Source organism: Chaetodon trifascialis, chromosome 9 (assembly GCF_039877785.1).
Source record: "Chaetodon trifascialis isolate fChaTrf1 chromosome 9, fChaTrf1.hap1, whole genome shotgun sequence".
Classification (NCBI taxonomy): Eukaryota; Metazoa; Chordata; class Actinopteri; order Chaetodontiformes; family Chaetodontidae; genus Chaetodon; species Chaetodon trifascialis.
In genome coordinates, this window is record NC_092064.1 from 28826446 (window position 1) to 28849217 (window position 22772).

General features: G+C 50.5%; 1 protein-coding gene across 3 annotated transcripts in view; it reads left to right on the forward strand.

The window, feature by feature from the left end:
* Positions 1 to 22772, forward strand: part of LOC139336171 (leucine-rich repeat and fibronectin type III domain-containing protein 1-like protein) — a 224813-nt gene that overhangs the window by 184573 nt on the left and 17468 nt on the right. For 2 of the 3 annotated variants that reach the window (XM_070970119.1, XM_070970121.1), the window contains exons 6-11: positions 6302 to 6572; positions 8241 to 8441; positions 11410 to 11576; positions 15252 to 15492; positions 17980 to 18192; positions 18664 to 18974. In XM_070970119.1, the coding sequence (XP_070826220.1) occupies positions 6315 to 6572; positions 8241 to 8441; positions 11410 to 11576; positions 15252 to 15492; positions 17980 to 18192; positions 18664 to 18974 (1391 nt within the window). In that variant the 5' untranslated portion in view covers positions 6302 to 6314. The remainder of the gene's footprint in view (positions 1 to 6301; positions 6573 to 8240; positions 8442 to 11409; positions 11577 to 15251; positions 15493 to 17979; positions 18193 to 18663; positions 18975 to 22772) is intronic. The other variant, XM_070970120.1, reaches the window with a different exon arrangement.

Sequence of the window (22772 nt, forward strand, 5' to 3'; positions counted from 1 at the left end):
TTTCTGGACAAAAGCCAAAAATCATTGATTTGGAGAGGTGCAATGTGCGTGATCAAAGGCTTAATAAATTGAATTTTTATGAAAGCCAAACCCAATTTTTATTTGCCTTTGATCTTCGCAGCCTTTGAGACGGATTCCACGCCGCCATGAGCGGCGTTCACAGGAGCCGAGCTGCTGGACAGTGATTGGTACTGGCTGCAGCCGCATTAATATGAATGACGGCGCTCAGACGTCCATCAGCCCGAGAGCAGAGCGGCAACAATGACGGCCACGGCGGACGCTTTGTGGACGCACGGCCGCGCCGCCTGCTCCCGCCAAGACAAGACGCAATGACGCTTTTAAACGGCTGGAAAAGAACAAATGCTTCAGCTTTCGAGGCTGCAGTCGTTAAAGAAACATTTAGCCTTAAAAGATCTCCGTTCACTCGCTCTCATGATAGTTCACTGCAGTGAAATGACGCCAGAGATGTTTAGAAAAGCTGCTGTTACGTACAAACGTCTCAGTTCACATCTGCAGTGTCGAAGCTACAGATCAGCTTTGATTTGAACTCATCGATTCATAGAATTTATTTAGATGTTTTAAAATGTTCTGAGAGGACTCGGGGCTGTAGGTTGTCTCCGGCTCATCGGGGACATCTGAAGGTCAAACCTGCTGACGGTCAGCATCTCCTGCCAGCTGTGGCTTCCTCCAAACTTCAGGACTGACTGGCTGAGGCAGAGTGGAAGCACCACGGTCTGGACGCCGTGGTTGGTCTGGTGCTTTTGTGGGTCGTGGGTGTGCGCACACACACACACACACACACACACACACACACACACACACACAGCTGATCCTCTGTGAACACGTCGTGAGCTTTGTGCTGCGGCCTGGACCGATGCGGACGCGAGCTCTGCATCACGCCATCGTGCGCTCTGAACGTCTTGTTTCATGATGGTGGATTGCAGGCTGCAGCCTGACCTGAGAGCAGGTCGAGCTCTGGTTTCCTGTGGAAGGATCGCTTCTCTGGACTGCAGCTTCAGACGAATCACCAGTTCCTTCAGTCTATTATTAAAGCCGAGGTTTCCTGTGGGGCCGCTCGCTGCTGACGGCGGGCAAAGTGGCCGTTCGCCACCATGCGAGCCGGGCGCCGCGTCCTCCAGGTTCCATATTTAAGCAGGATTTGATGTGCGGTGACCGGTCATTTAAGAGCATTTCCACCTTTTAGAGCGAGATGTTGTTTCTGTTCCACTTCCTGCGCCTGGCGTTAATAACGCCGTCTGCTGCTCTTAAAGGTCCATTTTACCGTGTTTGTTCATCCACATGTGACGGTTCAGCTCTTGTGGGTCATTTCTGGAGGTTTTTAATTGCTGCTGCTGTCTGCCTGTTTTCTTAATGGCCTTTTCTTTATTTATGAGGACGGTCTTGACAATTAAGCAACATTTCTATGAAAGTGCCAGAGTTGTTGAACTAATTAGATTCTAAACGCTTTTTATTTTGCTTTAATCTTTAACCTCGTGGAGACTTTTCGCCTCACCGGCAGAAGCTGGAAACAGATTACTGGTCGTTCCACTCGTTCAGATCTGCATCGAGGAGCTCCAGCTCGGCTTGTTGCCAGGTCCTTGGTTTGAATGATTGCTCCACCAGCGCAGCACCACCGTCAGCATCTGGGCAGAGAGACGGGTCAGATGAATGACGATGGTGCAGCTGGAGAGCAGCATAAAGCAAGTCGTCTTCACTGTTCTTCTTTAAGAACTCAACAGTACGAAGGTTCGATCGTCTCACACCGTCGCAGAGGTTTGCGTCTTTGTCCCTCGTGTTGTTCGGTTTCGGCTACAGAAGCTCTTCATCCTGCTTCTTACTTAAACACTGATAAACTAAACATGTCTCGTGCTCTTTTAATATCCAACATGATCGTTCCCAAACCTCAAAGTGCCTCAAATAACCATAAAATACAGAAATCAGACTTCAGCAGATACTGCAGGAGAACCACAGTCAGTACGTTCTGCAGCTTCGTCTTCATTAACAACTTCGTCTCCTTGTGAGAATAAAACATCGTGTGGTGCCGATGCCTGCGAGACAGAGACAAGATGAGACGACGAGGAGCTCTGCGAGACAGAGACAAGATGAGACGACGAGGAGCTCTGCGAGACAGAGACGAGATGAGACGACGAGGAGCTCTGCGAGACAGAGACGAGATGAGTCCAGAGTGTTTACAGTGTGATAAATGAAGCGCTCCCTCCTCCTCTGCCTCCATCAGTCCTCATGTTTCCTGCTACACCTGTCTGTCCTCAGTGTTTGTCCAGCAGTGAGCCTCCTCTTCCCTCAGCCTTCAGAGAGAGTGTGTGTGCGTGTGTGTGTGTGTGTGTGTGTGTGTGTGTGTGTGTGTGTGTGTGTGTGTGTGTGTGTGTCTTTTCCAGAGATGCAGCACAACATCTCCACCAGCTGGATGAAGTGTGTAACTTCATCAGCAATCTGTGCTTCTCTCTCTCCTCTCATCCCTCTCTTCTCTTTCCTCTCATCCCTGTCTTCTCTGTCTCCTCTCATCCCTCTCTTCTCTTTTCTCTCATCCCTCTCTTCTCTTTCCACTCATTCCTCTCTTCTCTTTCCTCTCATCCCTCTCTTCTCTCTTTCTTCTCATCCCTCTCTTCTCTTTCCTCTCATCCCTCTCTTCTCTTTCCTCTCATCCCTCTCTTCTCTCTCCTCTCATCCCTCTCTTTTCTTTCCTCTCATCCCTCTCTTCTCTTTCCACTCATTCCTCTCTTTTCTTTCCTCTCATCCCTCTCTTCTCTTTTCTCTCATCCCTCTCTTCTCTCTTCTCTCTCCTCTCATCCCTCTCTTCTCTCTCCTCTCATCCCTCTCTTCTCTTTCCTCTCATCCCTCTCTTTTCTTTCCACTCATTCCTCTTTTCTTTCCTCTCATCCCTCTCTTCTCTTTCCTCTCATCCCTCTCTTCTCTCTTCTCTCTCCTCTCATCCATCTCTTCTCTCTCCTCTCATCCCTCTCTTCTCTTTCCTCTCATCCCTCTCTTCTCTCTCCTCTCATCCCTCTCTTCTCTTTCCTCTCATCCCTCTCTTCTCTCTCCTCTCATCCCTCTCTTTTCTTTCCACTCATCCCTCTCTTCTCGCTGCCTTCAGAGCTTTTATTGATGAAGATGTTTCCAATAAGTTTGATCTGCTGAAGAGAACAAGGTCACAAAGAAGGACACGTGTGGCTCCTCTTATCTCCGTCCTCCGTCCCCTCCTTCCTCCATTCTCTCCGGTTGCTCTGCTCGTCTTATCTCGTCTTCCTCCCTCGCCGTGGTTGTTGATCTCTGAGCTGACGTCGGCTGAAGTGATCAGCTGCTCTTCGGCTGCGTCTCGCTGTCTTTCTGTTCGTGGTCTTCTGGTGCTTCTTGTGTCGATGTGTGGGACAGACACTTGTGTTTGGACGACGTCCCCTTTGTTTTAGCCACGACACGCTGATGGACCGCCGTGGTCCGGACTGAAAGACCTCGACAACCCTCTGATGCGTTGTCATAAAACATGACGTCCTCTCAGGATGAATCTGTCTGTAGTGATCGTACGGATTCTCACCTCTCGCCGCCTCCATCTTGACATGTTTTAGACGCTCGCGTCTCCTTCAGGATGTATTTCACTTTGATCCTCTCTTCCTGACATGTCTTCCACTCCATTCCAGTTTGTCCTCATCTGAGCTGACGGTCTGAGCACAGAGAGTCAATACGCATGCTCGCGTTGCCATTGAGGGCGTGTTAGCATGCTGAAGTTAGCGTGTAGCTCAGACCTGTGCCTCACAGAGCTGCTAGCATGGCTGCTTTGCTTCACTGCAGGCTGAGCTCTGTGACTTAAAGTCCTCCACCCACCTCCTGTCCAATAGGCTGCAGAGCCCCCCCACCCTGCAGGTGGGAGGGATGGATACATGCATGTGAGTGTTTGCTCAGGTGAGGACGCTGATGCTCTGAGGCCGGCCCACCTGTCCAAACACGCCGTCAGCGTGTCAGTTTCTGTTCAACTGTCACGTGTCACGCTGCACACTGTCTCCATGTTACAGGCCACGCGCCATCATTTCATCATGTGTGGTCACATGCAGCATGACATCAGAGAGGAATGTGAGGAGAGATGCACACAGAAAAAAGATGGAGGGAGCAGATACAGAGGGATGGCGGTTCGGAGGAAGAGAGAGGTGTGACAGGAAACAGCTGCGAAGAGTTTGAGAGAAGACGACTGATGGGGAGAGAGGGATGATGTGAGGACTGAGGCGGAGAGATAAGTGGAGGGATGGAGAAAAGGAGCGATGCAATTGAGATGAGAAGTGCTTTTAGCGGAGAATGGAGTGATGAGAGAGGGAGGAGAGTGCGACAGAGATGGAGAAGTGCGTTTAGTCTGAAAAAGAGCTGCTTTGCATTTTTGTCACGCCGAGCTGGCCTGACTAAACAAATTAAATCTGTTCTCAGAGCAGCAGCAGCGTCACATCGCACCTAAACTCCACTGCGAAACCATCGGAAGAGCATTGTATGAACGTAAAGCTTTGTAGAAATCAGAGCAGCCGTCAGCGACGCGGCGACACTGACGACGTGCACTGAGGCTTTTTAGGATTGCTATTGATTAATAATCCACGATAATCCAAAAACAAACATCATTCAACTGAATAAAACACCAAACCTCAACAGCAAACGAGCAATACTGCGTCTGTGTACTTCCTGTATTCACTGTGAGCTTCTGTCACTCCGTCGCCCCTAAAACTCCACGTATGTTGCCTCATTACGACCCATGTTTATGGTTATTGTCAGACTGCGACCTCTAGTGGCCGCTGGATTTATGACAGGAGCAAAGGAGGAAGTCAGATGATGTCGTGTAGAGAGCAAGAAAGTCCACATGAGGGAGACGTTCATGTCCCCTGTGAAGTCAGTGTTGACTGACTCATGCCTCATGGGTGACTTCACTTCCTGTACAAAGCTTAGTTCACATGACGAATGTGCTCATTTTGACTTAAACTATGATGTTTTCCTCCACCGAATCAAGTAGTTTTGTTGGATAAGCCTGACCAAACCGAACACAAACAGTAAATAAACCTGCAGAATGAACACTGACATTAAAGTATGAATTCATGACTTTTCTCCATCCGTCCTCCTCGGTGATGAAGGTGTTTTTATTTTTTGTCTCCTTCCACTCGTCGCTCTTCGTCTGCTTGTTGTCCTCTCGCGGCGCCGTCATGCGCAGACTCGTCGTTACCCTTTGACATCTGAGTGTATTCTCAGATGGCTTTTGAATTCTCGCCATCGTTTCCGCTGAATTTATCTTCTTCTGTTCCGTCTCTCCCGTCACTTCCTCGCATTCGGCTCGTGCGCTGCGCTCCGCCCCGCCATGTCACGAGGACGTGTCAGACTTCCTGTTCTGTATTCTGCGCTGCATTCAGGCGCAGTCTGAATATTTCAGCACCGTAAATAAAAGAGCATGTCTCTTTCCGCTGTTATTTGCAATCGACCTTCCTCCAGTCACTCAGCATCTGACTCAGAGGAACTTTGTGAGAGTGCATGTGGGAGCGTGTGCGCACACACACGCACGTGCACACACACACACTCTTTTGCATATGTCACTCCTGCTCGTATGAAGTCATTCTGGCTGCGCTGAGCTGAACATGCAGGCCGAGCACAGAGAAATCAATATCAATGGAAATGTTTTCCTTTATTGCCTCAGCTGGAAAACTTGGTTCAGAGTCATCTTCATGCACAGAGACGTGTCTGCAGCGTGTGAGGTGAGGCAGGCGTGTGAGGTGAGGCAGGCGTGTGAGGTGAGGCAGGTGTGCAGGCGGACGACGCTCTTTAATGCTCTGATGGTAATCATGGCCGTGCAGTGAGCCTCACTGATGATACGAGCTGTTTGCTTTCTCTTTACTCAGCAGAAACACACACAGGCTGCAGAACAAACTCCTGCCTGTAACCCCCCCCCCCCCCGCTCCTCCTGCCTCCCCCCCCCCCCCCCCGTTTCCTCTCTTCACCCGTCCTCCCTCCTTTCATCAAGCTTTCATTATAAGACTTTTTCTGTGAATTCTGTGTATGCAGAGTCCAGGAAAGCATGCAGGAGGGATTTCTATGCTCACACAGAAAATGTGCTGAGAGCCACAGACTTCTCTCTCTGCAGCTCTTATCTGGCCTGCTGTGTCACTGCAGCAGTGCTAATGGAGGAACGATGATTATCTGTGCACAACAACGAAATCTTCCATCCAAATCAAGCGGGGATGATTTGGGAAAAGTGTCTTTTTTTAATCTCGAGCTGGTTTTTGCACATGCACCATCTCTGAACTGTGGCTCTCTTTCTGTGTTGCAGCAGCAGAGCAGCCATGGACGTGGTCTCCTCGCTGGTCTGCCCTCTGCTCCTCTTCATCCTCCTGACCTCCCTGCCCTCCTGCTCCTCCTCCATGCTGTGTCCGAAGCGATGCACCTGCCAGAACCTGCTGCCGTCCTACACGGTGCTGTGCGCCAAGACCGGCCTCCTGTTCGTCCCGCCCAACATCGACCGGCAGACGGCCGAGCTCAGGCTGATGGACAACTTCATCACGACGCTGAGGCACCGCGACTTCGCCAACATGTCCAGCCTGGTCAGGACTCGGCTCTCTGAGCGCCTTTACGTTCCCCTTTGCTTTGATTTGATTTGATGTGGATGTGATCCCAGTGTGCTGTTGGTCCGCTTTGTTTGTTTGTTTGTTTGTTTGTTTGTTTGTTTGTTTTGCAGCGTGTCAGAGATCCGCTGCAGTCAACAAGCTTCTGTCTTAGTATCAGGCTCAGAGAAGCCAGTCCATGACATGATCTTAAGAGGCAATGAGGGACGAGTCTGATCCTTCAGAGAGGTTTCAGCCTTCTGTTCCAGAGTCACTCGTGATGCTGCAGGTCCTGTAAGCAGAGAGCAGCATGCAGAGGACGCCATCTTTGTTTCTGCTCTCTATCAAAACTTTCCCAAACCTAAACCTCATGACCACCATGTTTCCTGAACCTTTAGCATAGCTGCCATGACAGAAACCCCTTAAAAACCACCGTCTGCGAGCGTCCGGGCTCAGTGTCAGCACTCGTCTGCTGAATCCTTCTGAGCTCGTGTTGCTCTCTGATCTCTCAGCTGATCAGCACGAAGTCGTTTCATTACAGCCCAAAAATCACGCAACTTCAACTATCCTGTTTATGAATTTGTTTACATCCTAAAGTGACTGACAGTCAGCCTGAGCGACAGGTACATCAGAGGCCCGTCGACCTGCAGACACTCAGGTCTGCTGAGTCACTGCTCAACATGTTCACACCCCCACCTGACGAATAATAACCAGTGTTTGGAAGCTGAGGGCGAAGGACAATCAGATGGCATTCTGGGAAATGTAGGGCGTCAGTGTTGGAGGTCAGCTGAGTGAACATCAGGGCTGATGAATAACGGTGTGATGGTGTGTGAGGAGGATGTTTAACCTCCTGATTGGAGCTCTCCGGCTTCCTCTGACAGAAAACAAGAAAGCGAAGCCAACACAGCGGCGAACGCAGCAAACATAAGGAACATCTGCTCCCTCCAACACAACGTGTTGACTGAGGTGAAATCTATGATATCTTACAAATTTGGCTAATTAATTCCTCTGTAATCGTCAGACGGAGGTGGAGGGCTTCGCCGCTCGCAGCTCGAGGGGAAAAATACCAACATGATGACATTTAATCGCCAAATAGAGACACTCGTCACAGCTGGAGACTTCCTCCGTGTTTGAAAAATAAGTTCCTCTCCAGTGTGATCACAACAGCCCAGATGATGTTTGCTCACACACAAGGCAGCGTGGGAAATGAGGTTTTAATCATTCGCCGGTGAGGGTGACAGAACGCCCAGATGTCTCCGCTTATCACGCCGCGTCTCCAGAATGGCTTCACAAACGTGTTGCTGCTCCTCGACCTTTTCTCCGCAGTTAATAGAATTTACTTCTTCATGTTCATGGCGTCTGGTCCTCCCTCTGACCTCAGTCAGCTGTTTTCTAATGGCCTCCTGTCTCAGCTGACCTGCTGCACTCTGGGATTAATTACTGATGTGATGGTTAATGGCAGCGTCTCATTCCAGTGTGTCCAACCTGCTGAGCCGCTCTGAGGTGAAAATGGAACCTCCACCATCTCCATGTGGTAGCTCATCTGCTAACGCTGACCTTTGACCTGCAGAGTTTGACAGAAGTGAAAGCTGACTGAATGATTGCTCTTCTAAAATGTGATCAGTCGTGTGTCCTCCTCTTCCTCTTCCTCTTCCTCTGCCTGTGCAGATCCACCTGACCCTGAGCAGAAACACCATCAGTCAGATCCGGCCGTACGCCTTCGCCGACCTCCAGGATCTGCACGCTCTCCACCTGGACGCCAACCGCCTCACCGTCCTGGACGACTCGCACTTCCAGGGCCTGGTGAACCTGAGGCACCTCATCCTGGCCAACAACCAGCTGCACAGCATATCAGAGGGAGCCTTTCAGGTAAGAGCGCTCACCTGAGCCCTTCCATCAACACACTCCAACACCTTAAACACCTGCAGACCCACTGATCATCTGCCTTCATACAAACACTGATACTACAGCTGCTGCTGCTAAAGATGGTACTAATACTACACACCTGACATCACTGCTACTGCAACTACTGCCTCTACCACTGCACTATACTGCACTATACTGCATGTTTCATAGGACGACTCACCAACAGGAGAACTGCAAGTAGAAGGTCAGAAAAACGTATATGTAAGCATCAAAATAAGATAAGATAAGATAAGATAGGATAAGATAAGATAAGATAAGATAAGATAAGATAAGATAAGATAAGATAAGATAAGGCAGTTCGTTGTTCATTCAGAGGAAAGTGTTGCACAGCAGCTGCAGCACAAAGTGAGACAGAAACAAAGTGTAAGAATAAAAGAACAGCGAGGAGCAAAAACCAGGAAGTTTCAGACAACATCCCTTTATTACATCAGGCTGAGGGTACGTGTCAAAGTCAGAGTAATCCTCAGAGAGAACGACGAAGAGCAGAGGAGCCTCCTCAGCCTCCATCTCCTCCTCCTCCTCCACCTGAGGTCGCTGCTGCCTCCTCGCCCTCCAGCTCCTGCAGGTGGAGGGTCCACGTCCACCCTTGCTGGCGCTGCCTGCCTTGTGCAGGTGAGTGTCGGCAGCGTGACGACGGCGTCTTCCTCCGCCTTCATCAGAGGCGTGAGGGCGCTCCTGCTTTGGGACAGACAGGGTGTCTCCTCCAGATGGACTGCTCTGTATTTCTGTCTGATTCATGGACCTGCAGCAAACATTTCATTTTCTTATCTTGAAGCTTCACTGACGCACATCGTATGTATGAAAAGAATGAAGTGACTGGACGTCTCTGATAGTCGTGGTGGAGTTGGACGGACACAGCAGAGACACGCTGAAGACGTCTTATTAAAAAAATCAATGGAAACGTTTCATTTGTAAGATCACTTCATCACCTTAACCTGAGAGACTTCATGTCTGTGAGACCATCAGAAAGTGCTTTCCAGCCTCTTCAGAGCTCTTTATTCCTACGTTTGTTTGAGACGCGAGTCGTCTCGAGTGCTGACGGACGTGTCAACCTTTCCTGAACCTGTCTTTCAGTCTGTCCACACGAGGAAGACATACAGCAGAAGCAATCGTCTCTCATTCTCACTTTTCAGAGCAGAACTTAACTGCCCAGCTGACCTCAGACCTGCAGCAGAGCTTAACCTTCATGGTGCTCGAGTCCAGCTCTGGTTTGCTCCTGAGCAACATAAGATTTAATAATTAATATTCCACATGTGGACATGCTATGAATATGTGTGTGTGTGTGTGTGTGCGCGCGCGTGTGTGTGTGTGTGCGCGCGCGTGCGTGTTAAATAACAAACAGTTTTCTTAGATCCATCAAATCTGCGTCAGCGCTGCCAGCAGGCCTCATGACTCACCGGGCGTCCGGACTGGCGGCCGTTAGCCAGCGCTGTCGCTCTGAAAAGTTATTGAAAGTCATTTAAACTCTCCAGACGAGCAGCGGCGCCGACGGTCGAGCGCCGTGCGAACATGACGTCACGTTTCTGGCTCAGACCTCCGAGCGCAGCAGAATCAGCCCGCGGCGCTCAGCTGGACGTCTTTTTAATAACCAGCCCTCAAATAAACTTTCCGTTGTCCTCTCTGCTCATTAACAGTCCAGAGTGTCCCCTCAGGACCTCTGCAGGACTTTGACCTCTGAACCCAGAATGGACCCGACCTTTCATCTCTCCTTCATTCATCCCTCCGTCTGTGCCGCTCATTGAGCCAAAGTTCACACAGATTTTACTGTTTTAGAATCAGTTTTATCTCTCCGACAGGTCGAAGCAGCTCAGTTTGCTCCATGTAAGACATCATCCGTCTGTCCTCTGTCTGATCGCAGGTGATGATGTAAAACCAAAACAATGAGATATTTCTTCCTCTCTGCGTCGCTCCTGAATCACAGATGAGGATCCTTCTTCTTACCCAGCGCCCCCTTGTGGCCGTGATGGTCTGGTGAAGCATGTTTCCTCCTCGTTTGGACTTTCCACTTTGATCCTGGGGGAGGACAGCAGATGGTGAATGGACATTCGGTCCCTCGTCTTTGTCTCCCGTATCGTTCCTTAATGCGCTCACGTCAGAGACAAACCAGCCGGATCTCGTGTGTCGAGTGCAGCAGAAACCTTGCTTCAGGCCCTCGATGGGACCCTTCGTCCCGGCAGCGACGTCCTGTTTTGTCGTCTGGACACTGTTGACGGGCCGTCCAGCGCTGAGTCCAGGTGTTTGCGTGAGGACGTCCGTTGGACTCTCTGACCTCTCCTTCAGGTTTCTTTTGTCGAGGCGGCGCTGACGCTCGCGGCGCTGTGATGGGAGCTGCAGCTCGCTGACATTCAAACAGTGTCCTGATTGTGTGAATTATGAGAGCAATTACAGCAATGACAACAACACTTTAGCTGATCAACAGGCTGTTATCGCTCTCCTCCACCCCCCCTCCGCCTCGCTCCCCCCTCCTCTTTGTCTTTTTCTCTTTGTAATGTGTGCTGACTCGTGGCATTTCAGCTGTGTACTGATTATGTGAATTGTATGGAGGCAATTAGAGAGAACAACATGCTCTGAGTGCACGGCATTGACCGCCGTAATTGATCTCGCTTTCTTTCTTCCTCTGTGTTTACCTCTTTTCTTCTTCTTCTTTCCTTCTCCAGCGTCATTTCTGTCCATCCAGCCTGGATTTAGCTTTTCACCTCCTGTTTTTTTCTTTCTCTCCCTCCTTCTCCTCTTTCTCTCTTGTCCTCACCTTCTTATGGCTTCATCCTTTCCTCTGTGTCTTCCTTCCTTCCTTCCTTCCTTCCTTCTCTCCTCCAGACATTTTTCCGCTTAGTGTTGCGATGCTGCCTTCAGGTAAAGTCGATGACATGCTGCACAAACAGTAAAAGTCTGAACCTTTATGTCCCTGCAGGACTTCCTGGAGACTCTGGAGGACTTGGATCTGAGCTACAACAACTTGGTGGACATTCCCTGGGAGACCATCGCCCTGCTGGTCAGCGTCAACACCCTCAGCCTCGACCACAACCTCATCGAGAGCGTCCCCGAGGGAATCTTCTCCAACCTGCACAAGCTGGCCAGGTCAGGATCGCACGCCTGGAGAGGGAAAGGCTCGCCGCGCCTTCCTGCTTCCTTTCAAAATAAATGTCATGCAGCTCAGTGCTTCAGTGCTCTGCCTGCAGTGAAGTGCAGCACCTTTAGCACACCTCACCGGTGCGTTTGAGTGCAGTGAACATTCAGCGGTGGTGTAACACAGCTGCAGCTGCTCAGAGCCTGATGGATGTTTTCAGCCTCCTCTAACTCAGAGCTTTACTCTCACAGTACACACTCTGTATGATGCTGCCTCAGCCTCTTTCACCAAACCCCGTCAGGCTCCCATAAACCACCTGAGCAGCAGACAGACACACTACAGCCTCTTTCAGCCTGGACCACACACGCACTGACATCAGGCCGTTCGCTCGCAGGTGTCACAGGTGTTTATCAGCTCCAATCAGCGCTGATGGACACGTCATCTGGGTGGACGCGCTAATTTCAACCGGCCGGTTTACCAAAGTTTAATCCAGGCTAATGTGGGTGTAAAAAGGCTTCACGGCTGGTGAAGGAAGTGGAACGTTTAGCTGCTAATCAGCTTGTTATCTTTCTCAAAATGAGGCTGAAAGCGGCTGAATGTTGGTGTAAATAAGCAGCTGTTCTGCATATAAGGTGTTAGCGTGGTGGTTCAGGATGTTTTCTGCTGCTGCTGGTGTGAAACTCCATCAGTGCAGCTTTGAATCGAAGTAGATCAGCCAACTCGGACACTCGTCATGTGTGTTTAAATGTGTCACCAGACGATGGAAAACCCTCCAAACTGAGGAAGAGCCTCACAGAAATCTATGGATGAACAGTGAGTCAGTCATGTAATGAACTCTGAGTCCTCCAGAGACAGACAGAGACAGAGTCTAAACAAACAGCATGAGGACGCACCAGGATGAAAAGGAGCCCCCCCCCACGCTGCCTTTCATTCTGTTGATTCTCAAACCAGTTAAACCAGTAAGACCGAAGCTCTGGGCGGTTTGAGACGATCCCTGTCGCAGCTCGCTGTGATGGAGGTGGAGCTTTTAAGGCTCAGCAGGCAAACAGCTGTTCAGCAGCTGGGAGACGCTCAGCGACCTGGTCAGCGCCGCAGGAGCAGTCGGGGCAGCAGCGTCTCGCCTGGCGGCACATCGATAGTGGACGGCGGTAAATGCTCGGGCCCGCGCCGACCCTGACAGAATGGAGATGTGACCTCAGGCTGCTCCTCTTCGCTCTGCTCAAAGATCTGCTGCCAGTCAGTCTGTTTACACACAGGACTAATGGAGACCCTGTGAGCGTCACAGACCCTGAGACACATTAGACTGGACCTCCTGTCCTCGCCCCGTCCAGCTGCAGGGAGTAAAAGCCGTCTGCTCTTATCAGAAAGCGTTTAGACAAATAAGTTTTAATAAATGCATACGATACTCTACATCAGTCTTCATCATGGCGTCTCCACCGTCCACCATCAGGATGGACTTTTGTCATTGTTAAAGCTGCAAACAGCAGCAGACTAAAACCTGAAAGTCCACTCTGTGCGGGGACACTGTCCACAGTCTGACCTGCAGCGCCTCCACAGTTAAAGGGGATGCTTGTTTCCTCTTCTTCTCTGGTTTCCTGTTTCACTGGGCCTGACTTCACCGCCCTCTGCCCTGTAAAGCACTCCTGCTTCAGCCTTTGAAAAGTGTTTTCCAAACAGATTTTCTCATTATATGAGTGAATATTTTCACTCTAGTGGCACAAAATACCATTTGAACCCCATTAACAGTAATCAATTCCAATTTACGTCCCAGCGACCAGCAGTAATTGATGTGTAAGATGGATGAACACTCTGCGTTTATTAAACAGGCTGAAATGCTTGTTTTCGCCTCGGAGACTAAACTTCTGCAGCAGCTGGTGGAAGCTGCAGCGTGTCGGTGTGGCTGGTCCGCACTCACACATGAATCCACCGCCGTTTCCGCCGCTGCCTGTGGAATGACATAATTGAAATGTGTAAAGCACGGCGCGCTCGCTGCTCTCAGCAGCTTTATTAACTTCTTGTTAAGTCATCGCCGCTGCTGTCCGATATTTCTGGAGGGACTTTGGGGGAAAATGGACTTTCCTGCGTTTGTTGCTGACGAAGGTGAATGTTTGAGTCTGCGGTGTTATTACCAGTCATCAGGTCCAGTGTTTCACCGGCGAATTATTGTTCAATTACCAGAGACGGTGCAGTGCTGCATGACAAAAATACACCCTGCAATATTTGTCCTCTGCTGGATCTCATTTTCTGTCCTTTGCTTTTCTTGTGAGCTACTTTAGTGTATTTTCTGCCTACAATCAGTGTGTTTCATTCAGCTTCACTTCTGCTGACAGACAGCTTCTTCTTCTCCTCCGCCTTTGATCTTTATTGACCTTAACATCAGACCTTTAGAGCTGCAGTAGTTGCTCATCTTGGCCTCTAGGGGGCAGAGTGGCTTCTTATGTGGCATCTTATAAAGTTGTTGATCACTAATGTTTTGGCCTTTAAACACGTCGGACACAGCAGAGACAGAGCAGACACGTCTGTCCACCTGACGAGCAGCAGTCTGATGTCCACTCTGCTGTGTCTCTGGTCTCCACCTCCGTCATCATTAGAGCTCGTTCGCTGGAAACAGCTTCCTGCCAAAAACGAGCCTGATGAGGCTGAAAGAGGACTTAAAGCACAAACTGAGCTCAGAAATGCTGAGTCATCAAGATCTTTGTGGTTTGAGGTGATTTTTCAGGAACCTGATGTTTGAGCGTCAAACACCAATCGGATTCATCGTCATCGTCTGTTTACAATCTGTAAACAGCTTTGATGCTCGACTTCCTGTTAATAACTAACTCGCAGCTCCTCGTCACTGAACGTTAGGAGCTTATTTCTAAGACGCTGAAGGAAAATAATAATAATGTTCTTTCTTTTTGTCTTTACTGGGATGATTTAAAGTCTGAAGTTTACATGCTTTAACTCTCAAAGGTCCCCCCGTTCACACCCATTCACACCCGTTCACACCGGTTCACACCTGTTCACACCGGTTCACACCCGTTCACACCTGTTCACACCCGTTCACACCCGTTCACACCGTATCAAACTGGTTCACACCGGTTCACACCTGTTCACGCTCCTTTCAGGAGAAAAAATCACTAATGGACAGTAGAGGAATGACTGAACGGCTCTGCTTCTATTCGGCTCAGTTTCACTGTCAGAGAATTCTTCTTCACGGGTAAATTTAATTTAAAAAAGTGAAAGTAGTGGAGGCAGTTTTCAGGTTTTTGCGCCTTCAGCAGACGTTTACAGTTCTTTCTGCTCCAGACGATGAAGACAGATGGAGGACAGAGGAGAGCTGTGGTCTGAGTGAGGACAACCATTCACAGCCCCTCCCTCCCCGTCTCCCCCTGTTAGACATGGCCACCACCTCAGATTCCCACCTGTCCATCAAGCTAAAGCTAAGCTAAAGCTAACTGTGGTGGAGTTCATTTATTTTGGTCTTCAAACTGTCAGATTCAGTCAAATCCAACATGAGGGACAAGGATTCGTCAGACAGACGCTAATTATGACAAAATGTCTCAGAGGACAAAACGATGACGTGATGACATTTTATGTCCAAAAGGTCAAAGGTCAGCTTCACTAGCTGGCAAGCTAACTATGAAGCCTTCCAATCATTTCTTCTGTTTCCTGTCTCTTCCTTGTGTCTCTGTCCCCATCACCAGACTGGACATGACGTCCAACAAGCTGAAGAAGATTCCTCCAGACCCGCTGTTCCTGCGCATCCCGGTGTACGCCAAGATGAAGGGCTCTCCTCTCACAGCGCTGGTCTTGAGTTTTGGCGGGAACCCTCTGCACTGTAACTGTGAGCTGGTCTGGCTCCGCAGACTGACCCGCGAGGACGACCTGGAGACCTGCGCCTCACCCAAAGACCTGGCAGGCAAATACTTCTGGACCATCAGAGAGGTTTGTTCAAGACTGCAGGTACATAAGGTGTCCAGATGTAAGAAAATAATGGAAGGTGTATCAGACACAGCTGGTGAGACACGTCTGATGTTTAGAGATGAAGGCTCGTGGTCGCTGGGATTTTACGTCGCGTTCGTGTTACATGTCCAACTCTTCAGCTTTGGATTTGGGTCTAAACGAAGAGATTCTTCCAGACCTGCTCTGATACTGAGTGCAGACAGTTTTCATGATCATGATCATCTGTTGGCCTCTCGTTTATCTCGTTAGCTCTGTGGAATAATAACACAGATACTGATAACAGGAGCCTCTGGTTATCATTAGCTGGCTAATACAAATATGTTGGAAAAATCCCTCGTTTCAGCACATCGGTCATAGAAATTACATCCTGTGTGTTTGGTGTCATGAAACCCTGCAGCAAAAAGACTTTTTCATCGTCCTCAGTGGACACAGGAAGTCTCTCACACACACAGGGACACAGCAGCAGATGGGTGGTGTCACACCGGGGGGGGACCTGTGGAGTCGTGGAGTTGGACATGCAGCCATGACGTTTCATCATGTGTTTCTGCCTCAGGGGCTGTAAAACACTCCAGTTTATGTCCAGAAAATCCCCAGGATGTGGTTTAAGATAAGTGTAAGATTAAGGCAGTTAAGGCACAAATAGAACAGAAGTGTTCATGCTAATCTGATCTATGCTAAGCTACTTTTCATCAGACAGTTTAAATCAAACGAGCATGCAGAGCACTGAAAGACATCGACTGTCCCGATTGGTCCATCTCCCTGTCAATCAGTGCATCAGCAGCCCCAGTGAGCCGTGATTGGCTGACAACCCTCTTCACATGTTGTTAATGTGCTGAAGTTCAGAGGTTGGTTTTCTCTTTTTTTCTTGCTTTTCGTCACTTTCCAGCTCTTCTGTTCGTTGTTTCTGAGACGCCACAGCTAGCGGGATGAACAGTGAACGCATCACGAACCAGGCAGGGAAACCATCTCTGATATCATGTGTCTGCATGAAGAAAAGCTGCCCTCAGTGTGAGGAAGCAGCCCACCGCTCCTCTCTCACTCTGTGGAGGAGTCATGTTTTTACCATATTATGAAAGCTAATGGCCACAAAAAGCATGACAGCAGCTCAGAGAGCGCCAAGCTGCCGAATATAACGGTGAGATGGTGTGAGGCCAAAGGTCGAGGAGCTGCTGAGAGATGTGCTCTTCATCTAAACCTGCTGGGAGAATACTTCAGTGCGATCACAGAGCTGCATGATGATTGGTGGGATAACAGCCGAATTACTTTCTGTGGCTGCAGACGCTGCTTAAAGAGGAGGACGTAGAGGGGCCGACGCCTCTGTGCTGTCTGAGAGCCATGAGAGGTGCACCTTGGGATAAAGATGGGATTAATTGGTATCATCTCAGAGAGGATGATGCACAGACCTTTGCCTCACCTCGAGTAATAGTCGTGGACCTCCTTCAGAGAGGTGCTGTAGGATCACTATAAGAGGATTAGCCTCGTAAAGAGGTCGATCCAGAGACCTCGGTGTCACCAAAGTGCCTGGGCATGTTAATACTCCACGAGTTAATAGCCTCTCTCCCGCTGCAAGGACAAGTGAGCCTCCGCTGCATCCATCACAGGCCTGGCATTAGCCGTCAGCCGCCTGCTTTGAAATCGATGAAGCTGCTTCTTTTCTGCTGGAAAGCTCCGAAATCAGAGGCCGAACTCTGCTCGAATGGGTCAGAATGTGAGGTTTAACTGGACAAACCAGATATTTATAAAGACCAAATGAGTATTCACACTCTTTTCCCTCCAATGCCAAACTTCACTTTCTAATGCTTACACACACACACACACACACGCACGCACGCACGCACACACACACACACACACACACACACACACACACACACACACACACACACACACACACACACATACTCCGGGGAGCCGCCCAGTTCAATCACAGGCTTTGACTCAGAGCTTCACAGGAGCAATTGAGGGTTAGAGTGTAATACACGACTGAAAGGCTCTGGTGCTTTATGTGAAGCTGCGTCCCAGCAGTCATCAGGTCAGCAATCATCTCTGCAGGCAACGAGAGCCGAGCAGGACCCACAGAAGGTCTGGGTGGTAGAGTGAGGAGTAAGCCCTGGTAAGCCTGGGCTGGCCTGCTTGGCCTCGCAGTATTACTTCACGGGGTTTGGCTGGCTTTAGGTCGGCTTAGGTGCCCTTGGGTGGGTTTTAAATATCGCACGGGCTGAAAAACTCTGGGATCACTTAATCTTCATGTGTGAACAATTGAAGCTGCTCTGAAAGTCTGCCGGTGGAACAGCACAGCGGACAGAGCCATAATGTTTAGCATGAAACGATGGGCCGGGAGGCCAAACGGTGGCGAGCACATCTGGACACACGTCTGTTTACGTGTCAACTGTAACTGTTTGTGGCGTGACCTCCAGGCTCTGACATCATTTCCTGTGTGATTAATTCTGAGTCTTCGTCCGCTAACAGGAGGAGTTCGTGTGCGAGCCGCCCATGATCACTCGCCACACCTCCAAGATGTTTGTGATGGAGGGGCAGGAGGTCAGCCTGCGCTGCAAGTCCATCGGGGACCCCGAGCCGTCCACGCACTGGGTCAGTCCCGATGGGAAGCTGATCGGCAACACGTCCAGAACCGTCTGCTACGAGAACGGCTCGCTGGACATCCTCAAGGCCTCCGTCAAGGTCAGAGCGTGGCTTCTTTTCATCGGTGCATTTAGAAACGTTTGTTTTGAGCTCTTCATGATCGATTAGAAAGTGAACTCAGCCTCATGGTTTTACTAATTTCATTAAATAACAGCATGAAAACGAGCTGATGGAAAGTATTCAATGCCTCCTGCTCTCACACTGTAGGTCGAAGTAACACTGAAGTGGAACTGCAAATACTAGTACTGCAGTGTTTAGCAGGATAATTAGCATATGAACATGCTAGCTGCTGGCTGGTCACCAGGAAATCTTTAGCTCCATTTGTTTTATTACTTCTGGTACATTCTGGTACTCTGCAGTAGTTCTACACACCGTACTTCATGGTAGGATCTGAAGGGTACTGCGTGTACTTGTACTGCAGCTGATTTAAAGAGTCACTTCACTGTAACTGGTTTCAGAGGGAGAGAGGATGAATGTCGGGTTTCTCTTTCTTCTTCCCATGATTTCCAGGATTCTGGAAAGTTCACGTGCATCGCGTCCAACGCGGCCGGCGAGGCCACCGCCCCCGTCGAGCTAGTCGTCAACCCTTCACCGCACTTTGACCCCAAGCTGGACCCCGACCCGGGGCCTTCGGACATCCCCACCTCCATCAAGTCCAACGTCAGCGGGGGCCAGGCGCGGTCCGACCAGCAGAGGGTCAGCGTGTCGGACCTGACGTCCACTTCTGCCACCATCAGATGGCCCCCCCAGAACCACATCCCAGGAGTCCGCATGTACCAGATCCAGTACAACAGCTCGACAGACGATATACTCATATACAGGTGAGAGGGAGCTTGTGTGTGTGTGTGTGTGTGTGTGTGTGTGTGTGTGTGTGTGTGTGTGTGTGTGTGTGTGTGTGTGTGTGTGTGTGTGTGTGTGTGCGTGCGTGCGTGCGTGTACGCGTGTGTGTGTGTGTGCATGCGTGCGTGCGTGCGCGTGTGTGTGTGTGTGTCTCTGTGTGTGCTCCAGTCCCTGTGTGGGCAGTCATCACCAAGGTCTTCCTGGCGTAGGAGGCTGTTTCAGGGCTTTTCAGGCTGTTTCAGGGTCTCTGGAAGTGAAAAAGCAACAAAAGGCTGAAGAAAACTGTGATGTGGCTTCAGGAAACAGATCTCAGAGCAGCTGAACATTAGAGTGATGTTATTTTCATCATTAGTTTGCTTTCTGAAGTAAAAGTCCGTCCTGGTGCTCAGGAAACCCCTCGTCCTCAGGAGGGCTCAGGCGTCAGACGGGTGGAGACAGAAGAAAAGGTGAAGGTTGGCTGATCCTGATGGAGATCAGGACGTTCAGTGAAACGCAGCTGATGCAGAGAGAAGCTGAGGTTAAGATTCGTGGAGACGATGATTAAAAAGACAGAAAAGAGTCCAGAGAGGACAGAATCAACCTGCAGGACGTGTGCTGCAGAAACAAATGAAAGGGGACGTCCTCTGAAGATCCTGCTGTCCAATCACACGTTCACAGCAGAGCAGACGTTTCTCAAACGTACGCTGAGGAGGTGGAGGAGCAGCGTGTCCTCCCTGAAGGAGACCTTTGTCTGTCTCACGTCTCCGGCCTCCTGCAGCAGCTTGTGGACGTGATTTGCACCTCCTAATCAGCAGATGTGGATTTCAGAGCATGTTTCAGGCTCGAGCTGCCAAGTGGCTGAGCACGGACCCTCCGTCGGCCCACGATGCTGAGCGGCCGCCGGATGTCCCATCAGCCACTTAGCCAGCTCTGTAACCTAGCAACGCCATTCAGACTGTATAATTGAGTGTTATTACGAAGCATTTGGAGGGCTGACAAGTGACAGTTTGAAACGTGTCCGCGGCCTCATTCTCATTCACACCAAAGGCTCTCCAGCCAGCCTTTTCTCATCAGCTGGAGGCAGCACATGGCCGAGCGGCCAAACGGGCCGTTTGAGGGGGGGCGACCTCGCCGTCCTCCCACAGCGGGCAGGGCGTCAAACCAGGCGGCTGGCGTCAGCGGGTCGAACCCCCGACTTCAGTCGAGCTCAGCGCGATTGATTCACTGTCATCTTCCTCCATGAGTGTGTGATTAATGTCTCGACACGTCAGGATGAACAGCTGTGAAAAGCCCAGAAAGTATGAGCTGAGCTTTAAGAGACTGTCTGTCTCGAGTAAAGACGAGACAGTTGGACGTGAGAGACCGCTGTCTGCTTCCTGTTTCCACCGAGCACGAGCACCGTCGGCCGAACTCCGGCCGTGAAGTCGTCTCTGAGCAGAAAACTGGCCGAACGTCTGCAGACATTAGAAAGTGTTTGGTGAAAGTCGTGTGGGAGGCGCTCGGAGACGACGCCGTCCTCCTGGAGGACAATTACAGATGATTTATTGAGTGGTTTCATTTGGAGTCCAGGACTGCTGGTCACTGCGTCTCCATAAAACCCAACAAGAAAAAGGACCTGCGTCTCTTTCTGATGTGATTTATGGCTCATTTTCATAATCAGACTGCAGGACTCAGATTTATGGTTTATTCAAACAGGACAGGCTTTTATTTTTCAGTCATCACAGATAAAGAGACGAGGGAGGATCAGCTGAACTGGTTCTGGACCAGTGAGAACAGACTGGGAGCTGTGCAGCTCTGGTTTTCTGAGCGTCGCTGCCTCTCTCCTCTCCCCTCTCTCCTCCCTCCTCTCTCCTCTCTCCTCCCTCCTCTCTCTCCCCTCCTCTCCCCTCCCTCCCCTCTCCTCCCCCCTCCTCACCTGAAGGCACAGAGATGCAGCCTTCTCGTGTTTCAAAGGTCAGCAGTCTGAATCTGTGGCTCGGCTGGGAAGTGAAACAAAACCTCTCTCTGCTGCTCTTTCACGCCGGCTGACGTTGTTGCCTTGAGCTCTGCGTTCACTGCCTGCAGTTGCTCCGATGGAGCCGGCGGCACGTTTAGACTGAAGAGTGACCGAGCATCGATCAGCTGATGGCGCTCAGAGCAAACAGATTCTCATGAGTACATGTGACACTGTGACCAAACAGACTTTGTTGTTGTTGTTCTGTGGCGTGAGGCTCCAGAGTCTGAAGCAGCAGAGGCTCAGAGAAGATGTCTGTGGTGACGAAGCGCTGCGCCGGCTGCAGACATGAGGTAATGCTGCTTGAACGCGTCGGTAACGTGGAGGCCGAGTGGCTGAAATCAGTGCTCAAACAAAAAGACAAAACTCTTCAAACGTCCACATCAAATCACTAATTTTCTCAGCGTTTGATCCTGAAAGCGTCTGATGAAGGTATCAGACTCCGGTCCCTCCTAGTCCAGTCCAAGCTTTGTCCCTGTCGGCCACCGTACGATGTGAGGGCGTGAGTTTGGTGCTGAGGCGGCGGTCTGTGCCGCCGTGCCTCTCTCATAATCCATGACTCAAGTAAAAGCTCTCGTTTCAGCTCCCGGCGGCAGCACTTGTACTTTTGACTTTAAGTGCAAAACATTTTCTAAAACAAGTGGAGCTCTCTGGCAGAGTTATCGGCCTCTCCACCGCTCGCTGTAACAGAAGAGACTCCCGACGCCCACCGTGCCCTCTCTGCCCCGCCTCTGCAGTCTGGCGCAGGCTTTGCAGAGACTCTGCCAGTCAGAGCGGCGCCGAGCTGTTCATCATCGCACACTCAGCACGCTGCGCCGCGCTGCACTTCACATCCATGGTTGTAATTACCGTCACTCTCTGGCGGTAGTTCTTCTTTATCTCAACGCCACGAAACGCCTGCAGCCCCAAACACAGCGGCTGCGTCTCTTCAGGCTGCATTACTCTGCAGAGTTAGACGTGTTATACCCGCGTCTGGCCAGGATTGGGAGTTCTGAGTTTTTGGTGAATACGATCACGATGTGCAGGCATTGAACTGAACTAAAGCACATGGACGTGTGAAGCTGCAGGCTGCATGAAGCTGACGACATCCAGAGGTGTTTTCTGTGGTCTATGTGAGACATTCTGTCACACTTTGGTCCACCTGGATCTCTGAGAGTCTCCAGAGACTCATTAAACGTCAAACATGATGATATAATGGACGAAGCGAGCCCGCCTGCGTCACAGGTACCGTTACAGTGAGCTTCATGAGTGAGCACCAGACAGCTTTTCAAATCTAAATGCAGGGCTCCCTGCACCTCCTCAGCACCTCCTCTGCACCTCCTCTGCACCTCCTCAGCACCTCCTCTGCACCTCCTCTGCACCTCCTCAGCACCTCCTCTGCACCTCCTCAGCACCTCCTCAGCACCTCCTCTGCACCTCCTCTGCACCTCCTCAGCACCTCCTCAGCACCTCCTCTGCACCTCCTCAGCACCTCCTCAGCACCTCCTCTGCACCTCCTCTGCACCTCCTCTGCACCTCCTCAGCACCTCCTCTGCACCTCCTCTGCACCTCCTCTGCACTCTGCACTCTGCACTCTGCAGCTGCAGTGGATCTTAAACTGACCCAGAATCAGTGAAGCAGCCATGTGACGGGATGGTGTCCACTGTTACGACCAGCAGACAGCTAAAAGCATCAGCAGACGTGCTGAAACCTGCACACCTGTGATAAAACACCTGCTCTGCTGAGGTTCATCTGCTGGTTTTTCTGTTTTCCTTTCCCTCAAAGCCGACCTCTTCTCCTCTAAACCTGCTCTGCCCACGGTTCTGAG